We start from the raw sequence: 15,000 nt of genomic DNA, 5'->3' as shown, positions 1-15,000 counted from the left end.
ATTATTTGTTATAGATCTCTACTGGCATGGAGCTGGGAGCGCACTGATAGTGATAATTTATGAGGTTAGCAAGTTTCCTTTTAATGCTGCGTATTGTTCTATCATACATATAATAGTATAATGTGGAAAATAAGCGATTAGAATACGAAAGTCTAATGTTCTTTAGATCTTGGTTTCTATGCATTGCCTGCCAAAGAAGAACTGAGCCCAATGTTTCCACACAATTCTAGTTCACATGAGATTTCTACAGAAACAAATGCCTTCGTACAAAATTCCATGGTAGGTTCTCCGTTAAGTTGGAATTACAAAGATTTTTCTACGATGCGATTACTATGTTATAGCTTGATGTTTTTTTATATTTTAGGGGGATGTAGTAGTATTAGGGGAAAGCAGTCTGTATGGGGAGGGGGAATGGGAAGGATCAGAGCACGCTAGGTACTGTGATATCGAATCCATAAACAGCAGCAAGATGGCAGCATGTACTAGCCATCTGGAAGCTACCGCCGCCAATGACTTTTCAACCGTCCTGCCAAGCCAAACCAGTAAGTATCTTTATGTTCTGTATCATGCGTTAAGTTCTATTAGATATATTATCATAAAATTGTTCCTTTGCCAATATCGTAGATGTTAAGATGAATTCGTTAAGCTGAAGAAAATCATGGGATCAGCTTTAGTGTTTGCTGAGATATTAGCTTCTTTTGAAAAGTGTAATTCATTGACGGAGTTGATATATCAGAGCTTCTAAACGAGAAATTATAAAGAAATAATTTAAGTGCAACGTTTTAGCTACAGTTTAGTTTTTATACTTGCAGGTGAGTTCAGCTCAGCTGGTATAGGTAAGGCCTGCCAGTCAGTGGCGCCAGTAACCACAAAAAACCCAACAAATCACCTTCTAACTTACGATAATAATAAAGTAAATAACCACAACAATGCAGAACATAATCATCACAAGTACAGAAAGCAAAACACACCGGGCTTGCTTGGTCAGCTGGGCAGCTCCGCCAATAACTCTAAGTCTACTTTTAAGACATTAAGTGATAATAAGAATAGCTTTAGCGATCTAAGCGTTAGGGTACTAAGCGTAAGTGTACATCTACAAGTTACACGGGGTGAAGCGTATTGCACCGTTGGGGTACCTAGCCTAGTTAGGATACCCAAGTCTGATTGCCCCCAACGGTCGCTACGCCTCCCTAACTCTGTCGACAATTACTCCTTACTAGGGTCCCGCCTTGAGCTAGGCGACAACAATAAGTTTAAGGCTCATTTTAGTTTCATAAGTAATAATAACTCCAAGTCTGTGATATTGCTCAGCTCAATCAGCAACGGTGACCATTGTTTCCTGCTTGGCGGTGGTGGTCCTGTCGAGATAGATGCTATTACTCTGAAATTCGGTATTATAACGGATGTCTTAACGAGATCGAAACTACTAGGTCATAAGTGTGCCCTGGTTATCAATTCTTCTGAGACATCTAGACTGTTAACGAGCGATGAAACGTCGAACGAAAATTGTAACGTTCGATACACGTTAGCTCTCGAAAAAATATGGAACCTCTTAAAATCGCATTTCAGTGGCATTGATTTCAAATTGGTTCCCATAAGCGATCAGAATTTTGCGATATTCACCGCCAGTTCTTCCATTACGCTTATCGTTTTCAGAAACGAAGTAACTGACCACATCTCGCGATCTTTCCTGGAAAATCTCAAGCAACTCCGTGTACAATCTTTTACTTCTCCATTATCTAACGTCACTGTTACCGAGCTGATGCAACGCATATGTGTTCCATTATTAAAAAAGCGTAAGGGTAATGATTACAACGTTGGTAATAATAATAATGATGAATATTATAACAAGAACATTAGCATTGGTAGTATTGAAGAAGAAATTAATAGTAGTAACGATAATCCAGATGTTATTGAAGACATTGTTGACGTCGCTGTGTGCTACAAGACTAGTTATATGATGATTACTAATGTTAGGATCTTAGGGTCTCAAAATGATGGTATTAGTCGTACCGAAGCAACAATATTTACTGTTGGTGCTCTTTCATTTCAGGATAACAATAAGTCTAACAAGCCTCTAAATACTAGTTATAAGATTAGCGAATATAGTAGATCAGTGGGTTCTGATCTTCAATCTAACTCTACCATTAAGTCTGTATCTAAGTCTACGCTAAAAGATAAATCTAGGATTAAGTTTGAAATGTCTCACACCGCTCGATTTAACGAATCTGACAAGAGAAAGCAAGTTAGGTTGGCTGCCAACATTCCTATAATGACTACCTGCGAGCCTACGATGACGCTTACAAGCCAATCAGCCACCATCACATCCCAAACAATCGGTGTACCTGTATGTCGAGCGGATAATCGCATATATGACGATGGGATGCGATCAGAATTTTTGAATACATTTCAGAATGACCAAATATGTATCCAGCGTATGTTGGCAAGTCGCACAGATGATATAATAACGAATGACTTGCGTCTTCATGAAACACTAAACCCTACACAAACTTACATCGAGACGCTCAAATCTTTAGCTACAGATGATATTCCGTTGAATTGCAATTACGATCGCACAGGGGCATGTAGTAATCGTCAAACTTGTGACTATGATAACGATAATGATCATGATGATTTTGCGCTCTGCTCTTACGATAACATGGCAGTTTATACAAAACCAACTGCATTACAATGGTCTACTCTAATTGCACACGTACGTGCTTTGATACCTGCTTGTCGAAAAGCTTATGAGACCGACCGAACCAAATGTGAAGTTCAACAGCGAAGACTCAAGTTTATGCTGAATATTCTTTTCAATGAATCGACACGGCTATTGAACAAGGTCTACGAACCGATATTAAGCTACAAACAACGATGGGGTATCTCAACGATATTACAGTTAGCAGGAGGTGGTGAAAGTTCGCTGAATAGCGGAGGAGCTAACAATTGGGGTTCTACTCAAGCAACAACACCCAATAACAATAATACTAACCAATCAGGATGGGTTGGTACGCCAGGAAACGCGCCTGGAAATGCTGGCACACCGAACAATTGGGGTGGAAATTCTGTAAATAGATCAGTCTCTGGTAATCCAAATCAAAATCAGAATCAAGGTCCACCTGGTACACAAAACACATCAGGTACATCAATGCCATCATATATCAAACTTTTAACATTGATTTAGAGTCTCAGAGTTATTGTTCACACATACCTGAACGTTTCGATTATTGTTACTATTATTTATGCGCAGGAAACGTGAACAAAGTTAGTAATCCAAATCAACAATCGAATCAGCAATCTGGTCCACCTACCTCTCAGTCAAATTCTACTCAAGGGAATCAGAATAGTAGTCAATGGTCTCAGGGAAAATCTAATAATCCGGGTGGTCCAGGACAAAATCCACAAAATAATAACAATAGCGTACAGCAGCAACAGTCTGCCAGTTCGAATGGAAGTAATAATCAATCTAATAACAATGCTCAAGGATCTGTAAGTAGTGGTAACACACCAGCTAGTAATAATCCATCGACGAAGCAACAGCTTGAACAATTAAATACAATGAGGGAAGCGCTTTTTAGTCAAGACGGATGGGGTTGTGTGAGTAAACAATAAATATATTCCGAAGCGATCGATAAACAACAAAAATTGCTATCATCTTCAAATAAGTAGAGACGTCATTTTGTGCTTTTAGCAACACGTGAATCAAGATACGAGTTGGGACGTACCAACTTCTCCTGAGCCCAGTCTAACCAAAGATGGCGTTCCTATGTGGAAACCACCCGTAAATAATGGTACTGATCTATGGGAAGCAAACTTACGAAATGGAGGTCAGCCTCCACCGCATCAACAAGCGAAAACCCCGTGGGGTCATACTCCGGCGACTAATATCGGTGGTACTTGGGGCGAAGACGATGAGACAGCAGACTCATCCAACATGTGGACTGGTGCTCCAGCACCTTCTCAACCGAACGCAGCGCAATGGACTGCCGGTAATCAAGCCGGTATGTGGGGAGGTAGGCTGGTGAAGGCTGGAGATGCCAAAACTTTAGGAAAAAGATATTTTGGAACCTTATTGAAAGCTGTCGTGTTTTGGCACATTGTTGTAATGTCTTTATTGTGATTACATACAAGAATTTGTTCATATAATTTTCCTTACTCTCGTATATCATGATTTATAAGATGCGACTGTACAAGTAAAATTAACAAAATTTCTATTCCATGTAACACGTATTACAATTATATATCGTTAGCTTCTCAGAATAATTTATCTTGTTGGAAAATTTTATTGGTTATTAAATATCTTAATATATAAGTATATGATATATCATTTTGAACAGATTAGACTATACTTGTGCAGTTGAGAATAATAATTTAATGATTCACTCTCCCGCCTGGCGGTTGTGCCTAACAGCTCTCATATATTTTAATACTTTCAATGTATCAAGTTTTAGCTTGTATTAGTTCTGAAATAATTTTGCTATTATATATCTTGTTTTGTTCAACTAAGTATGGAGACTCTCCGGCATTCACAAAGCTTTATAAGTTATGGGGAAAAACTAATTTGTTTTGCTATATTTCTTATATTATGCTAAGTACGTCTTAAATCTTTCTTATTTTACATATACATATGTGCTTTTTTTTTATGCTCAAATGCTGTGCTTTTTTCTTGTAAATGATGCTTTCTTTTTAGGCTGGATATATACCGTTTATTAAGCACTACTCTAAACTCCTTAATGTCCATGTCAGTAGTCTCTTAAATCATTTTTAAATTATTGGGAAAAAATACGATAATATTATCAAATTATATATGGATGGTATTCTCATACTGGGATTTTATTAGATATATCATATGAAGTTATGTAAAATTAATTCCTACGTCATACTCAATATTGTGCAAATGTCCTGTGTGTCGTTTAGATTTTTAGATTAGATATTTCAATAAAGGGGAGAAAAGAAAAAAGAAAAGAAATCGTATGACCGATCGAGAGTGTATAATATTAAAATTTTATTTCATTAATATTACTTCACTGTTAGACTTTATGGGTATTCAGGAGTCTTGATTCAATGTAGCATGTAGTAATTTGTGTATTATCGACGGTTCGTGAATAAAGTTATTACCATAAAGTGATAACTTCAAATTACAAAGTATAAAGTAGAGAAACATTTTCATTCATATTTAATCAATAAAACTGTTGAAGAATATTTGTTGAAAGTACAGCAGTTACAACAAAATTGTACGATCGAAATAAATTTTAATCGAATACATAAAAAAGATCTCTGTAAAAATGATTGTATATTTGAGATTACATTTGAAGTTAAACGAGTGTTACGATATTTACAAGAGATCTTGAAAACGTTGCGTTTAGTATACTATTACATTGATAACTTTTTATAAACAGGAACAAATTGGGCCGATCCAAGATCACTAGATCATAGAGATCCGCGTGATTTACGATCAGTGGATCCAAGAGAGATGCGAGATCCTCGAGATCATCGCATGACTCTTGATCCAAGAGATCATATGCGCGTAATGGATCCTATGGCACGTGATCCACGAATGGGTGATATGCGCGGTGATCCACGTGGCATATCTGGACGTTTGAACGGAGCGAATACCGATGCTATGTGGGGACAACCACCTGGTCCTCCACATCATCAAATGGGTCATCAGCATCCATCTGGTCCACCAACGAAAATGCTCAATCCTTCGAACATGAATCAATGGGCAGCTCCACCACCAAAGGATATGATGCCAGGCAAACCTTCGGGATGGGAGGAACCGTCACCACCTACGCAAAGGCGTAATGTGCCTAACTATGACGACGGTACAAGCTTATGGGGAAATCCGGCAGCAAATCAACGCACAATGCCTGCCAGTAAAGTATCTCATTGGAAGGATTTACCAACCCCGAACATAGCACGTGGTGGTCAGTAATTAATGAAATTTCTATATTTTATATTAATTATTATAAAATCGTTATTAGGACAATATATATGTATATGTGTGTATATATATATATATATATATATATATATATATATATATATATATATAATTTCAATGTTATGAATTACACGCGAAACAGGAATGCAATGTCCACCAGGCATGCCTCAGAATAGAATGCCTGGGCAACCAGGTATGAAACCAGACGTAGGAGGTCCAGGTATGTGGGCTCATCCTGGAGCTCCTGGAGGTCGCAATGGGACATGGGCGGATGGGCCTCATGATACTACCTCTTGGGATGATCCCAAAACACCAGCAACATGGAACGAGCCTCCATTGAATCCAGCAACTTGGGGAGGTCCTGCTACTCACAAACAAAAATCAATGGGACCTGCTGGTAGTTGGGTAGACTCTGACATTGATCCTACTCCAAATTGGGGTCATCCTGCTAAACCTTCGTTAACGAAAGACTTCATTTGGAATAGTCGTGAATTTCGTTATCTTTGTGACTTAGGATATAAGGTATATATAAATGTATATTTTCTTTTTATATATATATCTTTTTTTTTTTTTATTATTTCTTTGTATATCCAATTTATGTGACGTTGTTGATATTTGTTTGTCCTTAAAGAAAGAAGACGTCGAGTTAGCTCTTAGAAATCGTGAAATGAATAGAGACGAAGCACAAGAACTTTTAAGCCAGATTCGACCTCTTGATCAATGGCCACGACGTCATGATACGCATTCTGGCTATGATCCAACTAATCAACCGACTACTGCGCCAGCATACCCAAGATTCAATCACGTGACACAACAGATGTCTTTCCCACCGGTGAGTTCGTTAGATCGTTAGACCGAGCACGTGTTCTGTCCAAATATCCACTACTATTCTTTAACAATCAAAATTAAGTTTCTTCTAATCAACTTATACTTGATCATTTCTGGAGAGAAAAGAGAAAAAATGTATGTCATAAAAAATTTATTTGACATTGCTATTGAGTGAATTTATCGCGTGTTTGAGTGTTCCACTTCAATTAACAATGTCTAATAATATTTTTTTCTTTCATTCTTTTTTTATTTTGTCTTTTTACAAAAGTTGAATTCACAAGTATGTTTGTGTTGTACGTGTGTTTCAATTTCATTTAAATCTAACTTTATGAACTATAAAATTACATTTATGGGAATATTTGGTTTGTTTTGTTCATTTTAAACAACGTATGATAAATAAATATATGTATATACGTAGCAGTATATATACGCCATCACATGATGGGCGAATAGAGTTAGGAAGGGAGCAGGGTACACGGTATTTGTATTGTAATACAGGGGGCAGGAGTGCCCAGTGCTGCAACTACCGGAGGGGTAGGTGGTTCAGTGACCAGTGCTAGTCTTCTGAAACTTCAACAACAGCAACAGCAGCAAGCAGTTGTTCCGTTGCAGCAACAGCAGCCAAGTACCAATGCACCACAGCCACCTTTCAACCAGGTGAACAACCTGACGTCTGAAATATTTATTATAGGATTTATTCTCCTTATCCTATCTTTATTCACTATTTAAAGTATACAAATTTAGAGAAAGAAAGAGAGAGAGAGAGAGAGAGAGAGAGAGAGAGAGAGAGAGAGAGAGAGAGAGAGAGAGAGAGAGAGAATTTTGGAGAATTTTCGAGTCAGAAAAGAAAAGAAAATATTTATAAAGTAAATAAAATTTGATTGGAATGATTTTTCATACGATCGAGTAAAAATTCTTTTTTCGTTCTTTAGATTAAATATTTTAATGATATCTAGAAGAAGAAAAAGTTTATTGTATTTGTCAAATTGTTGAGTTCTTATATATTTATCAAATTGTACCTTAGTGCTTGTCGTTACATCGTCATATTCATTTGGTTTTGTTTTTTTATAATTATTTCATAATTATTGTGTGTCGTCTTTTAATATATTAGAGAATGTTTAACTGTATAATTATATTTTTTTTAAGGTATTAAGTTTCTCATTATTATTTTTTTTTTTTTTTTTTATTGCACGAGGTTTGGTTGTATTTTAAAATCGTAAGGACAATTAACAATAATTTATTCGTTATCCTGTAATTATTCGTGTAGTTAGATCCTCTCTCATAAGAATTACGATGAAATGACGATTCGATTTTTATTTATAAAAGTAGTTTTTACAATGAAAGTGTTAAATGTTGTTTTGCAGGCATCACGTGCACCGCAAAATCAACCATCGAATCAACAACTCCGTATGTTGGTACAACAAATTCAACTGGCTGCTCAAGAAGGATATTTGAATCATCAGATCTTGAATCAAGCATTATCACCGCAGACGTTGATTTTGCTGAATCAACTTTTACAACAAATCAAGATCTTACAACAGTTACACCAACAACATTCTGTCCAGAGTTCATTGAAGGGCAATAGTCCGTCAGTTTTGCAAATTAGCGTACAAATAACCAAAACTAAGCAACAAATCGCAAATCTGCAGAATCAAATTGCGGTTCAACAGGCAACGTATATGAAACAACAACAACATCAACAACACGCTGCCCCGCCATCTCAGGCATTGGAGTACTACAAAAGTTCGGTACACGATCCCATGTCAGCTTTACAAAACAGTTTCAGCGATTTGACGATGAACAAAGAGCCACCTGTTGTTAGTAAAATTATTATATAAAATAAACTTCGATGAGAATTTGTACGATTAGATATTATATCATATTTATAAAATTGCAGAGTCAACAACAGTCAAGATTAAATCAATGGAAGTTACCGTCTCTCGATAAGGATGGTGATCTAACAACAAATGAATTTTCTCGTGCTCCTGGTACTACCAGCAAACCACCAACTGCTCCAGGTGGTTTAACGCAGTCACACAGTAGCCCTAATATGAATCCTTTGCTTAGTCAAGGCGATGGAACGTGGTCATCTAGACTCGGTGATAGCGGTTGGCCAGATCCAGGGAATACAGATTCCACGGATGGAAAAGATTGGCAACCTGGAGGCGCTGCATTCACTGATCTAGTACCGGAATTTGAACCGGGCAAACCATGGAGGGTAATCCATTCCCAATACCGTCAACGTCTTACTATCATATGCTTTAATATCATTTGCTATTATCACAATATATTGTTAGTTAACGTGAAACATTAGTACTTAAGATTTATCCGGGTCCACCTATATTTGATGTCATTTTAGGGTACCCAGATGAAAAGTATCGAAGATGATCCCAGTATCACTCCTGGTTCAGTCGTACGTTCCCCTCTTTCGCTGGCTACTATAAAGGATCCTGATGCTATTTTCTCATCGAGTAGCAAAACGTCACCACCACCTCAAAATGCTAATCCGGATACATCGATTCCCAGTTTAAGTAATTCTACGTGGACATTTAATCCACCTGCTACGACGCCTACTGCATTTACTAGGTACGATTTATCGATCATTTCTTTCTTTCTTTCTTTCTTTTTAATTAATTCATTAGAATTCAAGTTTCGTTTCTGTGTAAAAAAAAAAAAAAAAAAAAAATTCTATACGATATATACTATTTGCTATGTGATATAATAATTGTACTATAATACTATCTTATTTTATACATAGTGTTATGTAATCCATACGCCAAGAATGAATTTCAACTCTAATATTAGAATGTACTGTAATACTTATACTAATTATATCCTACTGCAACAAGTATAATTTATATCTCAAAAATATTTTCAAAACTTGGAATGTGAAATAACAATTACAAAATACACGTGTACAGAAATCTATATATATATACATACTTGAAAATACTTGAAAATTACGTTATAGGGAATTAAAGTGGTATCGTTGATAAATATTCGATTGTATTATGCAGCTCGAAAAATACATGGGAGTCAGCACCACCGCCAACTGCCGTTACGTCCGAACTTTGGGGTGCTCCAATGAGTAAAGCACGAGGTCCTCCTCCTGGCCTAGGAAGTAAAGGCGCCGGAAGTACCAGTAACGGTTGGGCTGGTTTAGGAAGTGTCACCAAATCCTCCAGTTCTTGGGGTGGCCTCCAATCCAATCCAGTTAGCAATTCTAGCTGGGTGTCCACATGGCTTTTACTGAGAAACTTAACGCCCCAAATCGATGGCTCGACTTTGAAGACCTTGTGTATGCAGCACGGACCTGTTCAAGATTTCCGATTATATTTGAATCATGGAATTGCTCTTACTAAATATTCCTCTAGGGACGAAGCAATAAAGGTATCGCAAACATTTCTTTTATATTATTTATATTATCTTCAAGCAGACACAAAATTCAAATAAATCAATGAATTAAATATATAAAAATAAATATATATATATATAGATTCCATCAAATATCTTCTTCTTCTTTTTTTTTTTTTTTTTTTTTTTTTTTTTTTTTTTTTTTTTTTTTTTTTTTTTTTTTTTTTTTCTTTGAAAGGATATACAGCAATATAATTAATACGTTTATATACATACACTTTCTACGATGATACGAAAACGAAAATAAAAATGAAAATAAAAGAAAATGCTGTTGTAGAGTAAAGGAAAAGAAAAAAAAAAAATTCACAACAATTAAAATTTGATTTTAGGCACAAGGAGCTTTGAACAATTGCGTATTGGGAAATACAACGATATTCGCTGAATCACCCGCTGACAGCGAAGTACATACTCTGTTGCAACAACTAAGTCATGGTGGTCAACAACAAGCTGGCGGTTCTGGTGGAGCTAGCTGGGGTTTACGACCGAGTAATAAAACTGGCCCACCACCGGATACATGGGGCGGAAGTTCCAGTCAATTGTGGGGTGCTCCACCGACAACCAATTCGCTATGGAGTAACACAGGTATAGACAGCAGTGACCAGCAAAGAGCAACTCCTAGTTCTCTCAACTCGTACTTACCCGGAGATCTTCTGGGAGGTGAGTCGATGTAGAGAACGAGGCTATCCACTCAAGCGCATTACGTAGTGAAGTTTATGCGACGCAATTGAAAACAAAAAAAAAAAAAAATCCAGAAACAAACAACAAACAAACAAACAAACAAACAAACAAACAAACAAAAAAGCGACGCAAATCTTTAATATCCGCCTCACGTAAAAATGATAATATAAAAGTTCGTGATCCAAAGTTCTATAACTTCCCCCCCGAGTTCCTCTGAATAATAATTGCAAGAAGTAAAGAAGTAATTTGCTTTTATACATCATTAAATTGTCACGGAGACTCGACGTGTCGAGTTGCTAAATTTCTCAAATTTAATCGAAGATGGAGGTGGAGCGCATCGTTTAACGTTCAATGCGTCTCTGGACGAGTTAAATATGAGAAAGAAAGACAAAAAGGTTAAACAAATAAAATAAAGTAAAATAAATAAAATAAATAAAGTAAATAAATAAAATGAAAAAGAAAAAATTATAGACGGACGGGGTCTTCACGAAACACGTCAATTACATAAAAAAAGATTGTGCGCTAGGGTGATGATGCAATGAAATATTCTTATGAGTTACTTAAAGAAAAAAAAAAAAAAAATACAAAAAACGAAAAAAAAAATAAAAAAAAAAAAAGAAAATAATCACATTCTCGTATCTGCCTCGGATTAAAACATATATATATATACATATATATACATATACGTATATATCTATATATGTATGCATTATATATATACATATATACATGTATATATATGTATGTATATATATGTATGTATGATATATGTATATATATATGTATATATATATGTTTGTATATATATGTGTATATATGTATATATATGTATATATATATACATAATGTACCAGGTGTCACAAAAAGTATAACGGAAGTACAGCCAAATGATCTTATGCGTTAGATATCTAATTTTACATGACAAAACTTAATAACTAACTTACAGTCTGATCATTCTAAAGAGACTTACGATGATAATTACGTGGAGAGACTAATTGTGATCCACTATTAACACATATTCAATCGTCTCTTTTTATCATGGGTGTGTGTGTGTATTACGCGCGATGTATATCTGGGCTTTGGTAAAAATCGCGGCCTTTATCGACGATCTCGAAATGATGATGATAATGATAATCATGATGACCGATGATGGCGATAACGATAACGAAGAAAATTATTGTCGTTATGGTATAGTTAAAAAAAAAAAAAAAAAAAAAAAAAGCAAAATGAGATAAACAAAATCTTAGGAAGAAAAATCTTAGGAAGAAGAATAACAGGAAGGTGCGGAAGAAGAGGAAGAAGAAGAAGAAGAATAAGAATAAGAATTAAAGAAGTTATGTTTATTCGAAAGAAACATAAAGTAGAGAAAGAGATCGTCGACACAACCGTAATTTTCATCAAAGATTTAAAAAACAGGACAAAGGTCTTTGATTCTTATCAAAGAGTGTTCAAATTTTGCTGAACAGTTTTCCGAAGACTGCAGCGAGTATCAAATGTAGACTGTACGAATCTAATCAAAAAGGAAAAAAAAAGAAAAAAGCGAAGCGAAAAAAAAAAGTCACAAAAAAAAGGGAAGAAAGACCAAAAAAAAAAAAAAAATGCAAAAAAAAGAAAAAGGAAAGAAAAGATATTAAAAAAAAAAAAGAAAAAAATGCTAAAAAAAAAATAAATAAAGTAAAGTAAAGTAAAGTAAAGTAAAGTAAAGTAAAGTAAAGTAAAGTAAAGTAAAGTAAAGTAAACCTTATAAAAAAAATAATAAAAAAGTAAAAAAAAAATAATAATAATAAACACAAAAGCATTGACGTCGTTGCCCTCTCAATGTGTTCTCTGATCTCTGAAACGCAAGATACATGAGAGTGATACATACAGGGGGTGGGGGGTGGGTTTTATGGGGGGGGCTGGGGGGGACCAGGTCGGTAAAAAAAGGGGCAACGACGCAACGATACCAAATGTTATCGCAATAACGTAAATTTTATTCTATATTAGATCTATAAATGCCACCTGTCGTGCCAATGTCCAGTATGTCTGTACCATTTTATTAATGTAGAGTTTAAACACAGCAATGAGAGCGAGAGAGAGAGAGATAGAGAGAGAGAGAGAGGAGAATCCGTTCTCAATAGGAAATGATTAAATACGTTTGAGGGAATGATGGGGGATTTTATGATATGTATAAAATAGGCGAAAAAGCAGTGCACTGTCGTCGAATGAAAATCGATTTAGAAAGATAATAAAAGAAGAGAAAAAAAGAATTAAATTAGATTAAATTAAATTAAATTAAATTAAATTAAATTAAATTAAATTATATTATATTATATTATAATAATTATTTCCTAGTATATGTTGATCGTGATATACTAGGCAATCTTTTTTTATGCTTTCTTTTCTGTTTCTTTTTTTTTTTCTTTTTCTTTCTCTTTTGCTTTTTATTAATTTATTTATTTATTTTTTTTCTCTTAACAAAAATACATAGAAAGGAAAAGAATGATATAAGGGATAGAGGGGAAAGTGGGCGGCGGAGTGGGGAATCGAGATTAGATAATGGCCATTAGTATATGTAACAACGTGAAAATGAACTGCAAATGCGAGTAGCGAATATATATATATATATGTGTATATATATATATATATGCATATGTGTATATATATATATGTATATATATATATATATATATATATAGAGGATGAAGGGGTGGGAGGAGACAGAAGTTCCTAAATGATTTAAAAAATTAATTACTATTTTTTAACACATTTTGGATGAATATTTTGTTGATAAAATTCGAGCATAGGAATTTTTGCAATCTAAGGAAAAAAAAAAAAAAAAAAAAGGAACGAAAAGAAAACAGAGGAATTAATAGCCAAATTGTCGAGAAGAAAAAGAAGTAATTGATTTTAAAAATGTATTTAAGAACTTTTGGATCATTTAAGAACTTTTCAATTGGCCATCTTGTATAAGTTGTTCGAATATAATAATGGATATATTTTGTTTTGTTTCTAAGCTCGATGATTAGAAGAAAAGAAAAATGCGAGCTGGACGAGATCGTTCTATCGTTTAGATTGGATTTGTTGATTTTTCTTTTCTCAACGTCAAAGGTACCTGAATGGACTGATTAAACAAAAACAACAAAATGAAAAAGAATTAAAAAATAAAATCATACGCATGACGAATCGAACGAGCAAGAGCATTTATGTATGTATATATATATATATATATATATATATATATATATATATATATTATAATATAATATATTATATTATATTATGTTATATTATATTATATTATATTATATATTTGCATATGTATCATTATAATTGCTAGAAAAAATTACTATCATTACTTTTTCTTTTCTGTTCGTTTATACGAAAAATAAACCAACGCGTATTTCTTAAAATTTACTATGCTCGCTAATTGTACTAAATTGGCACGCGAAAACTATAATGCAATGATAAGAGTAAAAAAAGAGTTGGAGTTAAATTAAATTAATTTTTCTTTCTGTGCAATGACAAGAGTAACAAAAGAGTCGGAGTTAAATTAAATTAATTTTTCTTTCTCTCTTTTTCTCTTTTCCTTTATTTTGTTTTTATTTTATCTTATTCTTTTTTCTTTTTCTTTCTTTTTTTTTTTTTTTTTTCTTTTTTATTGTGTAAACGAACAACCTGATGGGATTTAAAAAGAAACATGGAACAGACAGGCAAGAAAGGGAAAAAAAAATAAATAAATAAATAAAATAATTATCTACGCAATAAGTGAACAACGGTCATCCAATTGACTTATATATTTAGCACATTGACAACATTGACAAAATATGAGATCGATGTACATTCGACGTACAAATATAGAAATTTGTGAACATTGAGAAAAAAGGTATATATATATATATATATATACACACACACACACACATATATATATATTTATATGCAGGCAGAATACACACTGGTTAACGTTAGAATAATTAATATTCGTCTTTTTTACGGGTTTCACAAGAGGAAAGTTTTTGCAAACACACAATTAATGTTCTTTATACAATGCTATAATGCTTTATCGCAGAAATCTAATTTCTCGAATCATTCCTTTAAATCTAAATCAAAACGAAAAAGGAGAAGAGGATGAAAAAGCAAAAAATACGGGACTT

At 34.2% G+C, this 15,000-nt stretch overlaps 1 protein-coding gene and 1 long non-coding RNA gene across 7 annotated transcripts in view; both read left to right on the top strand.

Moving 5' to 3' along the window:
* LOC122635711 (trinucleotide repeat-containing gene 6C protein) overlaps nt 1-12,046 on the top strand; it is a 25,845-nt gene extending 13,799 nt beyond the window's left edge. For 3 of the 6 annotated variants that reach the window (XM_043826229.1, XM_043826231.1, XM_043826230.1), the window contains exons 2-16: nt 15-64; nt 167-279; nt 365-542; nt 813-3,140; nt 3,251-3,597; nt 3,692-4,013; nt 5,400-5,927; nt 6,087-6,466; nt 6,576-6,776; nt 7,271-7,429; nt 8,137-8,589; nt 8,670-8,990; nt 9,132-9,358; nt 9,790-10,162; nt 10,516-12,046. In XM_043826229.1, the coding sequence (XP_043682164.1) occupies nt 211-279; nt 365-542; nt 813-3,140; nt 3,251-3,597; nt 3,692-4,013; nt 5,400-5,927; nt 6,087-6,466; nt 6,576-6,776; nt 7,271-7,429; nt 8,137-8,589; nt 8,670-8,990; nt 9,132-9,358; nt 9,790-10,162; nt 10,516-10,857 (6,228 nt within the window). In that variant the 5' untranslated portion in view covers nt 15-64; nt 167-210 and the 3' untranslated portion in view covers nt 10,858-12,046. The remainder of the gene's footprint in view (nt 1-14; nt 65-166; nt 280-364; nt 543-812; nt 3,141-3,250; nt 3,598-3,691; nt 4,014-5,399; nt 5,928-6,086; nt 6,467-6,575; nt 6,777-7,270; nt 7,430-8,136; nt 8,590-8,669; nt 8,991-9,131; nt 9,359-9,789; nt 10,163-10,515) is intronic. The other 3 variants (XM_043826232.1, XM_043826233.1, XM_043826234.1) reach the window with 3 other exon arrangements.
* LOC122635722 overlaps nt 1-13,114 on the top strand; it is a 15,540-nt gene extending 2,426 nt beyond the window's left edge. The window contains exon 2 of the long non-coding RNA XR_006328732.1: nt 12,942-13,114. This is a non-coding gene — a long non-coding RNA (uncharacterized LOC122635722). The remainder of the gene's footprint in view (nt 1-12,941) is intronic.
* Nucleotides 13,115-15,000: the final 1,886 nt, after the last annotated feature.

This window comes from Vespula pensylvanica, chromosome 19, assembly GCF_014466175.1.
Source record: "Vespula pensylvanica isolate Volc-1 chromosome 19, ASM1446617v1, whole genome shotgun sequence".
Classification (NCBI taxonomy): domain Eukaryota; kingdom Metazoa; phylum Arthropoda; class Insecta; order Hymenoptera; family Vespidae; genus Vespula; species Vespula pensylvanica.
Note: the sequence above shows the minus strand (reverse complement) of the source record. Positions and strands in the feature narration are given on the sequence as shown.